Here is an 18,913-nt window from a genome sequence, read left to right on the forward strand (position 1 = left end):
AACAGTTTCGCGAGCCTACGATAACCCGTTCGCTTATAGCAAACTATGCTCATGTTTCTTTCGACCATCACACATCTTGAAAATGTCTGGCGATCTTTTTAAAGAACGATGCATTAATGTTAAATTTCTTGTAAAACTGGGGAAAAAAGGAACTGAAATAGTTGGTATGTTTAAAAAAAAAACATATAGAGAGATAGATTGACAAGCATATGAAAATAACTATTTACAAACAGTCAAAGAGATTTCATGAAGGGAGAGAAGAGGTGGAAGATAATGCTCGATCTTCTACTGAGCAGTTCTAAAGAACTTTTAACGTGTTTATAAAGTTGTGTTATCACCGATCGGATAATCGCTGAAGAGCTTAGTATCAGTCGAGGAAATATACATTCAATCTTAAAAGACGATTTAGAAATACGAAAACATGACGCCAGATTTACCAACGTAATTCTACGAATTTTTTTAACAGAATAGTATAAAAGCATACGTTCACGACAGGGACAATACATAAAAAAATGCTGTAGGCAATAATACCTCCTTGGGTTAGTAGTTTCGGTTTTATTTTGAAACTGAAAGCTCGATTCGAAACTAAAACCAGTAAGTCATCTTAATGGATCCATCGGAGTCCCGTTGCGTGTCCATCACGCTGGATTGTCGAACCAGCCGACGTACGCTCGCACTGCTGGGCCTCTGTTGATCCTCTAACAGTCTCTGAGGAATCGGTGCCTCAGGTACTTCGTGCATCTCCACCGTCTCTCTGATCGATAAATCTTCGTAAGAAGCCGCGGCCGATGAAGGTCTAAGATCAGCCAAAGCAACGACGTGTTATTTACAACATTTATATAAGAAGAAATATTTATGTGCTTAATCGACAGTTTTTGCCAATAATACGATTCGTACTTGGTCGGAACGCAACGAAAACAGTCGGCACAAGTCCAATCCTTCCCAAACATCTCCCCTTCCTCCACAGTCTGTGGTAATCGATGATGCAGCGTCTCCGGCAAACGCAAGCCAGACAGTCCGCCGATTACAGATACGACGCCAAGAATCACGAGGGGCAGTACTAAGTTCTCCTTGCCCTAATGACGTAAATTCCTGGAAGATTTAACTGAACGCGGAGACACGATAAGCGTATTTACGATTACTTACAAGATAAGTAACAAAAGGAATGATTATAAGGCCGAGACCACTGATGTAGGCGGAGAAACCGATCGCTACGCCGCGTAATTGTGTAGGGTAAAGTTCACCGGCGAACGGATATATAATTAAAAAGGAGGCTGATATTGCGGATTTTGATAAGAGGAATAGAATTAACGTCGTTACAACAGCATCTATAAAAAGACAAAGATGGAATAGTTAAAATGAAAAAATTTATTTCGAAACTACTTTCAGTATTTCTCTTTTTATTGTATGATTTATACGAAGAATCTGTTCTGCTGTTTCTGTCTCTTTTATTAGCGTAATGTAGTACCAGATGACAAAAGAACCGTGGCAATGCACGATACACCAGCGAGTACCATGGACAAGCAAAGAGGCCATCGACGACCCCATCGATCCATTACGACCCAGCAGGCCATGTAGCTTGGAATCTCAGCCAGAGACGAGAAGAAAAAGCTCAAGTGTTCCTCGTTACCCAACGCTGGCCCGTAATACGATAATCCGACATATACCATATTATTGGCAAACCTAGAAAGAGAGGAATCAATCCAGCGATAGACTGATACGTTTCGTCATTTGTTGTTCACATAAAGAAATACAATCACGTATATTCGGTAAACAATGATTAATAATACGAAAACATTGTAAGATTCTGTAGAAGTGTCGGAAGCTAAATTTTACTGCAAACACGCGCGTGTTATATTTTATCACATTCGTTGATTCATGAGGTATTTATACTTTGATTTACCAATTTAGAGTGATTAGACATGTCTTCAATCGCATATTTGGTGTTTTGAAGAGAGACAATACACCGGGCCCTTTACGTAATCTCTCCTCTTCACTTTTAGACCGTGACATCATCATTCGTTGACGTAGTTTTTGCGAGAAAGAAGTAGGTAATTCTTTCCCATTTACTTTGGCTAATCGTTCCAAGACTTCGTTAGCTTCGACTAGTCGACTTTTCGCCAATAACCATCTCGGTGATTCTGGCAGCAACCTTGAATAATCTTAGACGTTTTATTATGACGTCGCGTGAACTGAATACGGAAGAAGGGTAAAAGGCAGAGAGACAATTACTCACCACCAGTATAAGAAATACAAAAGAAAGGGTGCGCTCGTGGTTATGGCAAGCGTTCTCCAATCTCTTATCAAATAGGTCACACCAGCCAACATACATAATCCCATTGTATAGAAACTGCACGTCATCACTGTCACGAATGATCGATAATTTGGTCCAACCAGTTCCAAAGCTGTTTGTAGAAAACCCAGAAAACGTTAATACTCGTTCTTTCTACGAAAAATATTTCTCATACTTCTTATTCCCTGTATCTGTTCATATTATTTATTCATTTATTTATTATTTCTTTCTCTTCGTGGAATCTTACATATGATAAAAGGTATCTGATAAATAGCAGGAATGGTTAAACCAACGACCACCCTGGTAGCAGCCCAGGTCCAAAAGCTGTTCGACATCGACGTTAAAAATCCACCGGTTATTAAAGTCGCCAGACACGTGAAGAAAGACAATCTTCTACCGATTCTATGTGATACAACAAAGGTAATGAAACAACCTTTATCTAAGTTTCAAAACTAAGTAACAATGCTTGTTACCTATCGTTTAGCGTTCCGAAAAGGTACACTCCAATTGGTCCTCCCGTGTTTAGAGCGACCAACCCAATCGTCGGATAAATCGCATAATCGCACACGAGATCGAACTGAAACGTTTCAACAGGAATTAACGAAAAAAATGAAATGATCATCTTGATTGAAAAACAGGATAAAATGTAAACGTACATCGATAACGATAGAAGATTTCACTTCTGAAGTTTCATACTCCCAACCATGATCGCATGGAACAATAGGCCACGATGCATTTGGTACGTACGAAGCCGTTGTCACGACAGAAATATTTTCCGCTGTCCAATCGATATCGTATCGTGTGCATTGACTGTATGTTTCATTGTCCTCCTAATTATGAAGGCAATTGTTACAATACTGCGAGCAAATAACGTACACTATTGTGGAAAACGTACATATGTACTCTATTATGGATAAACGACGTCTTTTCTGCAGTATCGAAGCGGGAAATCATCTTGCAAATACGATAAAAATGCTAGCGTTTATCTAATTTCCTCGGCAAACAGCGTAGGTTGATAGAATAAGCTACGCTAACTCTAAATCTTATTTTCTAACCTACTTACAGCGATTAAGATTTATTGTCATTGGCAATTAACTCTGCCATTCCTATGATAATCGTACGACTACGTATTTAGAATATAAAACGCAACAGAATATTACTACGAATTATTTTCGCCATAAGCTAATGACAGATTTACAGATGTTTCTAAATATCAAAATGATTGTATGAATGTTTCTCATGTAGCTATCGAATAATTTAAAAATGAAAAGCTTGCAACGAGGAGCGTGTATATTTGATTGACTAGCATTTAAATAAATACCCTAACTGTCTAAATTCCTCCTAATAAAACATATGAACGAGGAGATAAAAGTATTAACGCCTAGACCGACAATTGCACCTGACTAATTGGAATCGCGAGTCTCTTTCTCCGGGAGACATCCAGAGTCTCCAACCCCGGTACTTTGCACCAGTGGGGTGGCGTATCGGACATGAAGAGTTGATTGAAGGCGCAAAAGCCACACGGAAGACACGCCGGAAGACACACGAGCCAGAGAAGTTGCTTCTGATAACGACCGAATTCGCCGACGATCGGTAAAAGATCGTCGAGATCGAAGCCATCCTACAAAACTCTTGTCTCTTAATCTTGATCACACTTTTTTTCAATAATCAACCATATCAAGGAATTACAAAATTTTTATATCATGACAATCGAAAAATGTTTAAATGAATAACGATAATGAAGGAAATCCTATCGGTTAGATAAGAGTATAGAAGCGTGTTGATAGGAATTATTACTTTGTAGCAATAATTCCTATCAATAAATATTTTGGGGGTATAATTTAGCATAAACAACTTACTTCATCGTTCGAGTTTCCAGTCGTCTTGTCGTTCACTGATTCGGACGTCTGATTTTCATCCAAGTCTTCCATTCTCGTGAACTTTGCCCACGTTCAAGCTACCGAAACGTCGCCGATACCTTAGAAACGCGTTACGTGACGTGTATTAGCTCCTTTACGATGGCAGTGCGACCGACGTGCCATTCGTTCCATCCTGCTGCGTCTTTTTCTTTTTCACCCTCGCACGATCGTACTACGAGGGTGTCCCTCCGAAGTCGCCACGAAGAGGAGACAAAAGTATTTAGATAGCGTGTGCCAGCTCTTGTAGTGGATTTAGTGAGTTCTAGTTGGACACGAACCCAAAACGAATTGGATGAATTAGAAAATTAAATCGCTCACTGTTGATCAATCCACTGCTCGCTCAACATTTTTCAAAAATTCGTGCCTTCTCGACAACTGTTACTCTTCTCTCTTAAGGAAACTCACTTGTCAAACGTGTCATCGTATCAGAAGAAAAGAACAAAACGAAAATGAATGAAATTAAATTGAAGAGGTATGCAGAGTGTGCGTGTGTATGTGTATGTGTGTGTAAGAGAGAGAAAGAACGTGTAATAATTAGTGTGTATGCAGAAAATTAATTCAAATCAATGAATGATGTGTGCTTGTACGTCGTATCTCGTTTCGTCGACAAAGAAAAATTATGGTCGATGAAATTACTCCGGAATTTTTATGGCGAATACACCGATATTGTTCATCTCCCGAATATAGTACATTAAGCACGAGCCACCGGCTTCTCTTTCTTCGTTTGAAAGTGAATTAAAAAAAAGAAAGGTAGAGAAGAGGATAGAGCTCGCGTACGTACTCGCGTTTCACGCACGTGAAAGGGAATCGAGGAAATGCAGGCGATACGACTTCAGAGGCGCGTGCCACGAGGTGTGCCCTTCTAATTCAATTGGGTTAAGGGTACTTAAAGGAGATTAAGAACAATGCTGACACATGCTGCGTGGTGGCCGCATTTCATTCTTCCAACACACCGCGCGACTTTTGTTGTTATTTTGTAATTTTCGATTCGTTATCCTTCGTGGAGGTTCTACAATTCATTTCTAATTTCTCATGCTGATCAAACGTGCGATTTTTCGCATATCGCTTACTTCCCGTATAAGTATAATATTATACATATAAGTATTATATTATATTATACTATATTATATATAAATATATATATATGAATACGAATAATACAAATAAGAAAGGATTTATACGTAAAGTATATAAAGTATACAAGTATATATATATATATATATATATATATATATATATATATACTTTATATACTGTACGTATAAAGTATACAAGTATATATATATATATATATATATACTTTATATACTTTACGTATAAAGTATACAAGTATATATATATATACTTTATATACTTTACGCATAAATCCTTTCTTATTTGTACCATTCGTCTATCCCACGTTTCGTCAAACGAATTGATTTGTTGGAAATGTTAATAGTTTGGCGTCGTTAAACTACGTTCTCGGTACTTTTTTACAATAACGAATATCTCCGGTAAATGCTTGAATATCGTGAGACATACGGCTTCGTTCAAATCCAAGGTAATCCGATTGATAAAATAAAGAACCGTTAGATATACACAGGCAATTGTTCACGTTCTCCATCCACGTGTTCGCATACGCGAACCTCGATCGGACGATAAATTTTCCGCATTTTCGTTATGAGATTACTCTGAACGACGATATCGAAAGCGGTAGATGAAGATGGGTGGTTATTGGAAAAAAAAGGAGTGAGAAAGAGAAAGCTCGATGCCAAAACGACGACTGGTAATAATAGCATTGCTACGTGTATTCAGATTTAAAATGAATTTTTATTCTGGACAATCTCGTTTTGTCGAAGATAAAAAAGAAAAGAAAAAAAAGGAGAAGAAATTCCAAATTTGAAAACACATGTGGAAGCAATTCGCATTTCGATGGTCAAATCTTGCGGGATGAAACGACCTTGCTTTCTTCTCGGAATAAGATTTCATAATTTTTTTTTTCACATACAGAACGCAATTGTGTTTTCTTTCTCTCGTAGTTTTCCTTTTTCCTCGTTCTTTCACTCTTTTTTCATTTCCCTCGAACCTTTTTTCTTTCTTTTTTTTTTTGTCAAGACGATGAAAATCGTGATGTTAGTAGTCGAAATGATTTCTCTCGTTTAATTAATCGTATGGCACTGTCGCTTGGCGATTCGTATAATCGTTTCTCGTACACACACTGACAGAGTACGATCAGCCACATTAATGATTCAACAAAAAATTTTATATCCGTAAAAAGAAGTCGTGGAATCTATATTTTAGAGATAACACGCAATACCAGATGAGTTAATGCGAAAAAAATGCAAAATATGCGATGTCTTTCTTATAACACGACCTTTGAATCCTGCTTTTCGAAATCGGTATTTTGTCTGTTCATTGTTGTATTAACGTAACCGATCGTACGGTGAACACACTTTTCAAAAGAATCGTCCCCAATCATTCCACGATCGCTCTGGCACTCAGATAAGCGATGCAGCCGATGTGTCACATATAATCGTTGTCATTTGGATACCTTCACAGAACACAGGCTCGGCAAACCACACGACTGACACAGACCGAAAAGAAATGAAAGATACGTAAATATGTTGCGCTACGTAGACATGCCGCACCCTCTCCCATTCTAGAATCATTCGTGTAGCAAATTATTATTGGAAAATCAGAAGGAACAAGAGAAAACAATGTCCTCCTAAGTATATGATGTAAGGTTCATCTTTTGTAGCAAAATAAAGTTTCCTCGTTGTTGTAATCTCGATTTGCTTTGAGCATTATTTTGCCTGATAATAGTATGATAACCGAGTACGTAATAGCAACTTGTGGCTTTAACGAATATTTCGCTCTTTTACAAGGAAAAGCATTATTTTTTTATCTAATGAAGATAAGAAATTAATCTTTCTCGAATACGTCAAGAAACAAGTTTTATCAACGATCGCGAATGAATATTCGTAACGTCTAATTTGAAATACAAGAAACGAATCGTTAAATTATGGAATAAGTCTAAAGGTATTTATCGATTCTTCGACTTTTGACAGCATATCTTCTTCCACTTTTTTGTCCCTTTGTTTTATTTTATTGGTGACGAGGTCAAAGTGAAAGCTGAACTCTAGGAAACAAATTGGAGAGGGTGAGCAAATTACAGAGTGGCAGGCTAAATAGGATTTCATCCAACTCGTGTTCTCGTTTATTCATTTTTTTCTTTCTTTCTTGCTTTTGCTTCAAACCCACATTTATCGCCCGAATTGTTCACATGCGTAAATTATAATGTTTGGTCCGATCGTCGATCGGCAGCACTCGACAGCACTCTCTCTCTCTCTTTCCGCATATCGTCACAAAAAGATCAATCTCACACGCTCATTTTGCTTCTCTCCTCTTCTTTTTTCTCGTTATTAATTTTTTTCATTTTTTTTTATTAATTTTTTTTTTTGTTTGCATCTCTCTTAATTCTTTAGTTTTTTAATCACACTATATGCATGGTAATGGCATTTTAGCTTTATCTCGACGCAACCCATCAAAAATCGGGAAAAACAAAAATATCTGAAGATACTGATCAACCGTGACACACACACGAAGCACTATAGGCATCACACGATCGATCGATCTTCACTTCTGCCATTACCGCGCAATTTCTCTGACGTTTTGGAACAATAACAGCTCTACACGCGTTGGCTTCGTGTTTCGCGATTCGATCGTTTAAAAAATATTATCGAAAATATTGTCTCGTACGTACAACGGCACCGCGGTTCGAATATCTTAAGAACGGAGATTCTGTTCTGGACCCAGCGTCGCTGAAATCCTCTCGAAAAATAATTCATCTGCGTGATCTGCGTGGATTCATTTGCATCTTATTCACATCGTCGTTGTTATCGTCGTCGTCATTGTCGTCTATATAACAGCTTACTTATTTAGTCGTGCGATCTCGTTTTCTAAGTTGGACAAAAATTTCAGCGAAGCGCCAGGACATGGATTCGGTTACAGTTCTCCGATCTTTTAACCGCGTCACGATACAAAATTTATATAACTTTTTTTTCTTATTTCCATCCTTTGTTTCTTCTTTTTTTACAAATCGACGATTCGTCCTTTCCCGAACGTGACGCCGCGATTCACGTCGAATCACGAGCCAACTCTTCTCATCATCCCTCCACCACAGTTATCAAATACTCTCTCCTCTTGTGTTTCTCTCTCGCTCACAATCTTACTCGCTCTCACAGCTCATTCGTTCCTCTCGTCGTTTTTTCTTCACTCGCAGATAACACCCTAACAGGACACATCCCACCAGTAAATTGTGATTTATCTCACAGCGCACATCATCACTGATACAGCGTAATGCACACGCTTTTCAATTTTTTTTTTTTTATTCTTTTTAATAATCCTTATAATTAAATACGCTCTCACGTACGTTCCCTAGTGAAGCATCGCACGCACTCTAGGCGTCTCGACGATGAAAAGGCTAACAACTAATAGTTCGATAAGATATTATCGTGTATGAGTTTGTTTCTAGGAGCGAGGCTCTGATCGTGACTCGTTCCCTCGATCACATATAAACGTAAAAAGAAAAACTCTGTCTTTCAAAAACGACCTCAATCGGCGTATATATGTCTTTCTTACATTCATTAAATATACGTGTTTGTGTGCGCGTTAGGCTAGCTCGAAATACAGAGCAGCGAATATTCTCTTATTAAAACGAATAGACAAAATAATAATTACACAGAAGAATGGCGAGCAAATCTGCTATGTTCGAGATCGTAGAATGGAGAACATGGATCAGCCAGAGCCACGCTCCCTTTAAGGTAGAACATCGACCCCTCGCACACGAGAGTCTCTCCAAAAAATCACAGTCGCATATATAATATAATTTGCTTCTTTCGTATTTCTTATTTTCACAACTCGTTACTCGTTACTTCCATCACGGCACGGCCGGCATTTCGTTTCCTAGTTTCCTACCTCTGTTCTTCCACGACCGATCCCTATTTACACGGGTGGTTCCCTCCGTATTTCATTCCTTCCATTTCTATTAGTCTGTTTGCCCTTCTCGGCGGACCTGATAACGTGATTCGCAACGATCACCTCGAAGATACCGGAAACGAACGATATACCCCGTCTTCTAGTAACGTCTTGAAGTAGACGCTTGTTATACGATCATGAAAGAATGTTCTTGGTCACGATTGATCGTAAACTACGCGTGATGAAAAGAATAGTCGCGTGTTCGTTCCATTAATGTACAGACTGTTTCTAAAATAGGTAGTTCAATGGCTATTTTTATATACATTTTACTCGTCGTGAGAATAAAAAGATGTGTCGAATAAATAACACAGGAATAATTTCTTATCGATCCTAATCGTCATCCTAGCGTCATCCTAACGACCAGTAGAAGGCTTTTACGAATTCGACCACCCATTTTAAAGACAGCCAGTAGAATGGTGAATGCGACGAAGCGCAACTCTCGATTGTTTGCGAATCAGAAGGACAGGCGAGCGATCGAGTTCTTTATCAAGACGCGGAAAGTCGCGCACCAACGTCCTCTCCGTCGTGGTTCCTCTATCTCTCTCTCTTTCTCGCATTCCCCCTTTCACATCCACATCCTTTCTTTCTCTCTCGTCCTTCCACTCTCCTCTCGCTCTCTTTCTTACGTCCTCTCTTTCCCTCTACTCTCTCTGCTACGTGGAATGTAAAAGAAAAACAGGATACACTTTGCGCCTCGATATTTTGCATGTTTCTTCTTTGGACATTCGGAATAAACCGTTTCACTGTTCCGGTTTCTCGCTTTCCCCCCCCCCTTTTTTTTAAAATACATTTTGCAATGTTTTTTCCTTGGATTCATCGAGACATCGACTTTGGTAGATCGATGACGGCACTCGTCATCGTGAGAACTGTAAAGCAAAGCTGTAATTTTTTTTCTTTTTCGTAGAAGGAGAAATTTTCGCGATTGGAAGACACCGTGTTTCGTCTGCGAGAATTTCGTTCTGCTTCGAAATCGAAAGGATCCACCGCGAGATAAAACAATGTACGGAGAATTTACATTCGTGTATAACTGTATGATGTGTTTGGTGTGTACATGGATGTGTGTATCGCAAAGAGATCAAGGTTTAGGCTCCAGTCTACGTAACGAGCGGCTCGCCGAAACGATTTTTCCCTACTCCTATTTTTATTTGTTTGTTGTTTTGTCAGGTTTCTTCCCATTTTTAAAAGCTAAATAGACGTTTCTCTTTCTTATACGCTAAGTTTGGCAATATCGTTCGCAACAGTAAAAAAATTATATATGTATATATATTTATTTTTATATCCAGACATGGAGCAGACACATTGGTTTCCCTCGATATGTAAAATCGTAAAAAAGATAATCAATTTAATAAAAAGTCTTAGTTTATAATCGTTTCTCGTCAATTCCCTATTTGTCCCTTCGCGTTTCTTCTTACGCCAATATTGTTTCCCTTTTCAACTATTTATTCTTCGCTTTATTTTTTAAATTGTTTTGTTTAGTTTTCGTTTATGTGTTTGTTCCGCCGAAACACGTTTACCCCAACCCAGGCAGTTCTTTCATGAAGATACCACCCCTCAGCCTAGATTTCCATTCGAATCTCGCTGCGATCATCGTCAATAATCCTCTCTGTTCGATATCGTGTCTATACGTAAAGCTTTGCATAAACAAGGCGTTCAAGGGAAAAATATGTTAGTTAAGAATGAAATCACTATAAAATATACCCCGAACATCACGAAAGAACGGTCACACAGTGCGCTTCCGCTGGCAAAAGTATTTGGAATGCATGGCACTAGCACAGCCACGTTTCGACCACGTGACGTAACTTCGTATTATATTATTAGAGCGCCCGATTGCCCGCTTAATCTTTCGTGTAAAATCTTACTAAATATCGCGTTCGTGCACAAAACCATCTACAAGGGAAAGCTATGGAAATTTGCGAGGTTGACTGGCAACGAAGTGTGCGAGAAAATGAAAAATGTTCGCATCGTTAAAGGATCCTGAAACGTTTCTGATCCATTCGACATCTCAGTCGTTTCATGATTCGAAATGTTCATGTAATAGGGGATACGTATGTGTATATAAGAAAAGGAAAAAAGTATTCTGCGTAATCCTTGCGCGACCAGGAATTTGAAATATCTTCATTTCAATGTCCGACTTCTTGAACGAATTTATCTATCTATCCCGTATAACTCGCTTGATCTTATATTGAAACAACCTACGGGAGCAACCGGACGATATGACGTCGAGTTATATCAAACACCTATCTCTGAAATTCCATCGTTCCTAACTTTTACGCGATCACCGTATTCGTTTTTTCGATGAACACCGGAATAACGTGGGAATAAAGATGAGCAACATTCTCGATACGGTTTTCTTTTTTCATTTGATCATCGATAAACGCCTTCCTACAACAATGCGAGGCCAGGAAGACGAATCTCTTTGACAAATATTCACGCGAAACAAGATCTCGATATCCTTGAGCCCTTTGAATTCAAAGAAAGAAACGAACGGTGTAAAACACGTGCCTGAACATCACGTACATAGTATTGTTTCAATGTTAGTGGCAGTGCAAAAAGCTCTCGTCCGATATTCCGTTGGAGAATTACAAAAATACGAATTAATGATATAACGTGATCGCATAAAATTAATTTCGATTACGCGCAGGATTACTTTTGTGTATGGGTGGATATAATTGTATAATGTATTTTGAGGCTGAATACTCGATCATAATTAGTTTTCTTTCCTCTTTGCAATTCTTTTTTACTCGAACGTTCAGGCCGGACGAGGACTTCGGTACAACTCAATAACTTATGCCAGCAAAATATTAATTTTAATGAATCAACAGCAACAGACATTCACATACGGGCAAAGTAACATACTCGGCATCATCATTATCATCATCATCATCATCATCATCATCATTATCATACTATAACTAATCATTTAGATCCTCGCGCAGCACGATCGGACCAGAGGTCAGCAATATTTTGAACCTTCCGACCATATTTTTTTGAGAATCATTCAGAACATTTGTGATGCTATTCACACGCATTCACTCTTACCTTCTTTTTTTCTTTCCCTTTCTCTCTTCCTCTCTTGTGTAAAGTTCTTACCTCCACTTGTGCACCACTTGGCTGCATTAAAATAGCAACCAGCATTCTGACGGCCACTTATTTCGCTCATTAACTTCAAATCACGCCAACAGTCATTCGGTGATGCTTCGATTGCTTCGAACGAGTGATGGTGTGACAGTTTAGTAAGGAATCGGAAACAGACCGCGGACTTCGTTGGCAAAGCTACAGGAGGACAAAAAAGCTAGGAGCTTTACAACGAGTTGCGCATTAATAATTGAACTTTCTCGACGAGACGACGTGTGTAATATAATCGCTCATTCAAAGGTGACATGTTTTATTTTATACACACAGACTCCCTGTGATCTTACATGCATACATATTAATAGAACCATCCTTACGTTCAATTACTAGAGCACATTCTTTCTTTAGCAGCTCTACAGTCTCGCTCTCTCTCATTTGGTTTCTCTGCGTTTTCTTCCTCGTTCACACCATTCGTTCTTCCACACTCACTCATTCGCTCTCTCTCTCTCTCTCTCTCTCTCTCTCATTGGCCTCGATCATCGTCCATTGAAGTCGTCTTTTCCTCAGGTTCAACTTCTCAATCACGCGGGTAGAAGCCCCAGGCTCGTTACCAGGCATACTTGCATCACCGGAACATCTCGGCAGACTTCGGCCTTGGCTCATTCATCGGCAACATCCACTTGCACTCCTCATCATCCGTTGTCGGCAGACATGTATTTATTTTTTCGACCATTTGGGGTTGCGCTCGACGTGTCGGTACTCAAATACCGTCGCCAGAGCAGGGACACGTGCAGACTCATCACCCCATCATCGTCATCGCTTCGAAACTCACGCACATCCATCAACTCGCATCCGCACCATCCAATCTTGTTGTCTTTGTATTGTGTTCGATAGCTCTCTAGTCAAATCAAATTGCACGACAGTACAACCGTGGGGTGATCTGTAAACAACAAAAGCGAGCCAAATATCAATAACTGTCGCTCACTGCTCGGTGTGTGTATGCATATTTTTTTTAACGTATTTAAATTTTTTCTCTATTTTATTTAATTTTGTATTGCTATTTTTTGACCTAATTTTTTTATTTTCAGATGGGGTCTCTGTGTCGAGTGCACGTGTCTGTACACGGGACGGGGTTATGAGACAAAGGGGATCGTAAACAATGACGACAAAACGAAACTGTATTATATAGAATAGTTTTGAGATGAGACAACTTAGGGCTCGTTTTTTAAACAAAGATAAGACGGTTATGATTGAGGGCATTCAAGTAAAATTTTGTTCGTTTAAACAGAAAGAAATACAACTCGATCCAATTTCTAGAATCAGTATGTAGTGTCCCTAATTTTCCATCACCATGCAGCCGTATTGCACCTTTGCTTCTTTGATACTTTGTACACTCGCGTTTCTTGTTTTCTTTTTTCTTTTTTTTTTCTTTCGTATCTCCTAAGTGTATAGCATTATAAATCGTTCGTCGAGAAAATAATCTTAGTAAGTTACACAGAAAGGTAGTAGCGTAGAATGAAGGGGGATGTAGTAAAGAATGAAATGGGAAAAACGGTAAGTTGATACGGATAACAGGTGATTGAATATACACGCACCACACATAGTCCACACGGAAATTATTGATAATAAAAGAAACGAATAAAAAAAATATAAGAAGGAAACGATTAATAAAGCAATGAAAAATTACTTACCAACTGGACGTAGAGTTAGCAATACTCTTGAGCTTCCGAATCTCTTTAGCAGCCCAGTTAGCCAAAGTCTTAGTCTTCTCAGTACGTGATCGTCTAGCCTTGGTTAAGAACTCTGTAAGCGGTTCAGTTTCTACCATCGGCAAGAGTTTTACTCCAAACACGGTGACGAGGTCACCAAGCAAGCCCACAGAAGCTGCAATATTGCCTTCAGAATGTTCACGGTCCTGTGCTATCGACGTGATGAACTGGATAATGAAGGGCACGTGCGGCTCTACCAGAACAACTGTCGTATCTGCGCAAGAATTCGATACATCACCGCGCAATCCTTGCACTATACCAGTGTAAGCTTCAAGGACGCCCTCTCGTAATTCGTTCAGATAATCGATCATATCGTAATCGCTTCTATCTACATTGGCTTGAGAAGCCTGAGCCAATGTTTGAAGTACCACGTCCAAATATTTCTTGAATTCAGGACCAATACTGAGAGCGACATCACCGAAAACGGAGAAGATTTGAGGCTTCACGGAACGATTGACCGAATTATTGCCAAGATTTTCCAGCAAGAGGGTCATGATTTCATCGCAATAGGGTAGCATTTTGTTTTTTAGGGCGCGACAAATGTCTCCGGTCAGACCAACAGCTGCGCAACAAACTTGATACTCTGCATGATTCTTCAAGCCAAGACAGAGATATGGTTTGAATGCATCCATGTACTTCAAGAAACCTTCTCCAAGGACTTCGACTAGAGTCGAAACAGCCATGAGAGCATCCTCTTGTACACCCTCGGCTTTGCAAGAATTCGAGTTGAACATAGACAACAATGCTGTCATTATTACATCAGAGATGTGCGGGGCATCCTCCGGTGTAACTTTACGTAGCACAGATTGCAAAGTTGCGCATAACAACGATTGCAAATCATTATATTGAGCACGATCCGAATGGCTCTGGATATGTGTCTCCATTTGCAGTACCTGCTGCAATCTCTCCAGAATTACCATCGTCGTCTTCTGCACGGTTAAATAACAATCGCGCGGAGAGTTCTTCACCATGTCCATCAGTGCTTCATAAGCAGCCGATCGTAAGTTAGCTTGAGCTCCATCTGGACGATCCGTCGTTTCCAACAATCTCTGAATGATAAAATCAAAGTATTGAGACATGCAACACGTTTCCGGATTCTGTCCCTCATGACCTTCTGCAGCCTCGTAGCTAGCTTCTGCAAGACCCGTGAACGCCCAACAAACGTTCGCTGCAACGCGAGGTTCTGCCTTCAAACCGTTTATCAAAGCCTCTAACAATGGTTTCAGGTATCTCTCACTAATCGCTGCTTGTGGTATGATCTCACAAATTCGACCAAACGTCCATGCAGCTGTGTCCCTTACCGCGACACTGCTGTCGTACATTAGTTCAATAAGCGTTGACATTGCTTGCTCTACCAAAGGTTTCAAGGTAGTGTGATCAACACCCCCAAGAATAGAACCAAAAGCCATTAGTGCTGCATCTCGATACCTCCAGTCGTGACTTTGAATGTTATCCTTGACAAAAGGAAGAACGAACGGAACAATTGCATCCTCGCAGCAAGAGGATAATAACATTAAACACACTCCAGCAGCTTTTGAGGGATTCCAATCGTCTTCGTCATCAAATTCTTCTTGTTTAGTGAGCTTCTTCATCAAAACAGGTACCAGAAACTGCAAAGCGCCCTTTGCATAATGTCTCGATACTTTGACTGGCGGTCTACCACCATCGGTAGCTTCGCCCTCTTCCATGGCTAAATCTACCTCTTCGTCAGATACGTTTGACCAAAACTCAATTCCTTGCAGTGCAACTTCATCGATATCTGACTTCATAGCTTCTAGAGTAATTGGGAAAAGTGCTGGAGCCATGTAGGGCTCCATATATTGATAATACAATGACATAATTTTTACAAGACACTGTAAAGCAGCTACTTTAACTTGGGTGTTTAAGGACTGTGTTGCCTCACATACCACCTCCATAATGAAGTTTCTCTCAGTCTGCGTACATAAGCAAAACGATTAAACTAGATGTTGTTATTAAAAAACCTATATTCTATTCTTGAAATTATACAAACCTCTATCTCAAAATTTCCTTTGGTAAATTCTAATGAATTATAGAGTGCACTCGTAGCTGCAAGGCAAACGTAATGCGAGGTACTCGATCCTTTCATACCATGAATGATAGCAGTGAGAATCTCATTAGACTGAGGTACCAAAACGTCGCTTTCTATATCTTGACAAATATAACCGATGGCTTCTAAAGTTGCTTCCTTTAATATCTCCGTGCTGTTTGGATTTACAACATTATTGACTAACAGATGAATGACATTGGTCCATTCACGAACAGGTAATTCAGCAACCGCTACATATGCAACACATTGTGCTGCAGAACCTGGCCTGTTGTTCTCCGTTCCAAGTGCCCCAAAAATCTATTGATAAAGAATAACATCATGTGCTTTTACATAGAAATGTATCATCAAATAACTGAAAAAGTTACTTACATTCTTCTTAATATATTCCCTTGTTTCTACAGGAATAGCAAGCCAACGTTGTTGATATTGACATTTTAAATCTGGATCTTTAGATGTAAGTTGATTTTTTAGCTGAAGACCTGCTGCCATACGAGCAACTGGGCTTGCAGTGGCATTAACCAAAACGCCGCTGAGTCTTTGCAAAAATTCATGCTAAAAGAAGAACAATGAGTTTTTTTTATAACTTTTCCAACTCTTACATATTCCTCACAAAAGCTTCTTTAAAAGGAAAAAAACTTACAAGATTAGTTCTTGCTGCCTGCTCAAGAAAGTTTTGAGCTGCTTCCAACTCATTTTTGTCTGAAATTGCACATAAATTATGTTTATATTATAAATGTATTATAAATATGAACATAATTAATATCAAGTTTTCTATTTATGAAGGTTCCATGAACAAAAGGGATAATGTCCATTTTTGTCAAATTTTGAATTCAACATTATTCGACATACTTCTGTGGCTGCTCTATCATGGGCCATGTCTTATTGGGAATTAAAATTTTCCAAGTTTTGCAATAGTTACAAGAATTTAAGATGTACAATGAAAAATGAATAGTTTATATTTTTTAGAGTTTAGTGTGTTATATATTATTTAAAATTATAAGTGAAGGTCGTAAATAGTGCAGAATAAAATAATGTTTTATTTTAATATATGAGAAAATATGAGAATGTGACATCATATATTGAAAAATAAATTTTTGTTTTCTAAGAAATATTAAAACTTCATATTCACCCCTTTTTCGCGTGGATCATTCATAATCATTTCGTTTATGTCAAGCTGGTAAAAAATGTGAAGCAACGATAGAGGTTAGAAAAGCAAGATGCACTCCTCGCCGTGCCAACCGACAACGGAGACGTGCAATACGAGTAACCGTCACATGGGACAATACTTTTTCGGTCGCGAACAAAGCCCTTAGCAACAGCCAAACGGAATACAATGCGACGTATTCTCGTATAAACGGCAGATCCCGATTAAACGTTAACATATCGACGCCAAACTATTCCAAATGAATCAAAGGAACCATCAATTAACGTTGGTACTAAGTACTCCATGAATACACCGGAAGGAGTATAAAAAGGACGCGCACGCGGTAGGACTTTACTTTTCCAGGCAAGGTTGCTAAAACGATAAGAAGAAGACAAAAACGAAGTATTTACGTCGTTCATAAAGTAACAACGATAGCAACATCAAGAGCAACAAAATAACTGAGAAAAATTAATCTTAATTCTAAGATGTCGCCAATAATCTGAAGTACTGATTAATCAAAATGACTTACTCGAGGAGACGGTTCTTTCTAGAACCTGGATAAGCTGTACTGTCGTTGGATCCATTTGCATGATTTCAGCTCCTTTCGTCTATCGATTATCAGAAAACGTAATTTTTTTATGCCTCGATAGGAAATGTCTCGTTGTCGCTACCGGCAGACAGCCACATGTAGCCACCACCGAATCAACTAGCTCAACGACGTACCCCCTTCTACCCACTTCCTGCCAGTACTCGATTTCTGCTTCCTTCCACAACGTGCGGCGTAGTAATATCTGCGGCCTTTGATATTCTCGCGCCTAGTACACGCAGACGAACCTTCTGATCATTAACTCGACACAATAATATACCGAATGTATACCTTGTACTTCCGTCAGACCCTTGCCGTGAATTTCATAAACGTTGCAAAGCTACTGTCACGAGCGTCACGTTTCTCGAACTGATCGTCGTGTCTCTTCATGCACGGACTATTTTCTTTGTGCGCCGTACAAAATTTCCTTCGCGCACGCGCACATAAAGACGCAGGCGCCATCTACGCCATCTGCTAGCGCTGTAGCGCATGCGCGCTCGATGCAGCCGTTATGCCGGTTAATTTTGAAATCGTGCACTTAAAGTTGTAGATTGTCACGCAAATTACATTTGTGCTTCTTACACTTTCGAACACTGCCTATCTTGTAGCATCTTTATAATCCTAAAAAATTTCAAAACTATTTTTAAAAAATGAATTTTTTGGTAATATTCCTGTAGGATGAAAAAATATAAAGAATAATAAAAACAAAAGATTTACAATATATGTTATCTGAAAGAGCAACAAAGCCTTTTCTGCTATTAACACTGTTACGTCCGGTGATTCATTACGGTCAAGGCGTTCATTAGCGGCGCACATATAATTAAGCGAGTCGCAATAATCCTAAGGAACGATCATAAAACGAGGCTTCTGGATTTACCGTTAAGGCCCTTAAGTGCCATAAATCATCGTTGAGTCAAAAGGTTCCTTATGAATATTCCTCTATCAGGTAAAAATTGGGGGAACGTGGATTAGTCAACATATCTGCACCGGATCTACGACTATAGATTAGTCATCATCTTTGCACTGGGTTCACTACTTTAACTCAG

General features: G+C 39.1%; 2 protein-coding genes across 5 annotated transcripts; both read right to left on the bottom strand.

Annotated features, from left to right (window-relative positions):
- Positions 1-535: 535 nt before the first annotated feature.
- LOC122574423 (carcinine transporter) lies at positions 536-4,294 on the bottom strand. 2 transcript variants are annotated; one of them, XM_043742027.1, is made up of 11 exons: positions 4,153-4,294; positions 3,693-3,914; positions 2,950-3,123; positions 2,767-2,870; positions 2,541-2,695; positions 2,237-2,405; positions 1,904-2,152; positions 1,469-1,683; positions 1,147-1,328; positions 898-1,076; positions 536-796 (listed from the first exon to the last, which is right to left on the bottom strand). In XM_043742027.1, exons 1-11 carry the CDS (start codon positions 4,222-4,224, stop codon positions 586-588), a joined length of 1,932 nt encoding a protein of 643 aa, XP_043597962.1. In that variant the 5' UTR covers positions 4,225-4,294; the 3' UTR covers positions 536-585. The 2 variants fall into 2 exon arrangements, with proteins under 2 accessions (XP_043597962.1, XP_043597963.1); XM_043742028.1 differs by lacking the exon at positions 3,693-3,914 and having other exon boundaries at positions 4,153-4,290.
- Positions 4,295-4,337: 43 nt separating this feature from the next.
- LOC122574421 (importin subunit beta-1) lies at positions 4,338-18,293 on the bottom strand. Of its 3 annotated transcripts, none has more exons than XM_043742026.1 (7): positions 18,159-18,293; positions 17,811-18,096; positions 16,778-16,836; positions 16,507-16,689; positions 16,081-16,434; positions 13,992-16,003; positions 4,338-4,474 (listed from the first exon to the last, which is right to left on the bottom strand). In XM_043742026.1, coding segments are annotated over exons 2-7 (2,670 nt in total). In that variant the 5' UTR covers positions 17,872-18,096; positions 18,159-18,293; the 3' UTR covers positions 4,338-4,473. The 3 variants fall into 3 exon arrangements, with proteins under 3 accessions (XP_043597961.1, XP_043597960.1, XP_043597959.1); XM_043742025.1 differs by lacking the exon at positions 4,338-4,474 and adding an exon at positions 7,381-13,240; XM_043742024.1 differs by lacking the exon at positions 4,338-4,474 and having other exon boundaries at positions 13,988-16,003.
- Between the last annotated feature and the right edge of the window lie 620 nt (positions 18,294-18,913).

This window comes from Bombus pyrosoma, linkage group LG13 (genome assembly GCF_014825855.1).
Source record: "Bombus pyrosoma isolate SC7728 linkage group LG13, ASM1482585v1, whole genome shotgun sequence".
NCBI lineage: Eukaryota > Metazoa > Arthropoda > Insecta > Hymenoptera > Apidae > Bombus > Bombus pyrosoma.

Excerpts from the sequence above, each read along its gene's own strand:
- LOC122574423 (XM_043742027.1), bottom strand. The coding sequence starts at position 4,224 with ATGGAAGACTTGGATGAAAATCAGACGTCCGAATCAGTGAACGACAAG. Across the intron at positions 2,153-2,236 it reads TTGTATTTCTTATACTGGTG|GTTGCTGCCAGAATCACCGA; the intron begins GTGAGTAATTGT and ends AGATTATTCAAG. Across the intron at positions 797-897 it reads TTTCGTTGCGTTCCGACCAA|ACCTTCATCGGCCGCGGCTT; the intron begins GTACGAATCGTA and ends GGCTGATCTTAG.
- LOC122574421 (XM_043742024.1), bottom strand. The coding sequence starts at position 17,871 with ATGCAAATGGATCCAACGACAGTACAGCTTATCCAGGTTCTAGAAAGA. Across the intron at positions 16,435-16,506 it reads GGGAATATATTAAGAAGAAT|ATTTTTGGGGCACTTGGAAC; the intron begins GTAAGTAACTTT and ends CTTTATCAATAG. Across the intron at positions 16,004-16,080 it reads AAGGAAATTTTGAGATAGAG|ACTGAGAGAAACTTCATTAT; the intron begins GTTTGTATAATT and ends TTATGTACGCAG.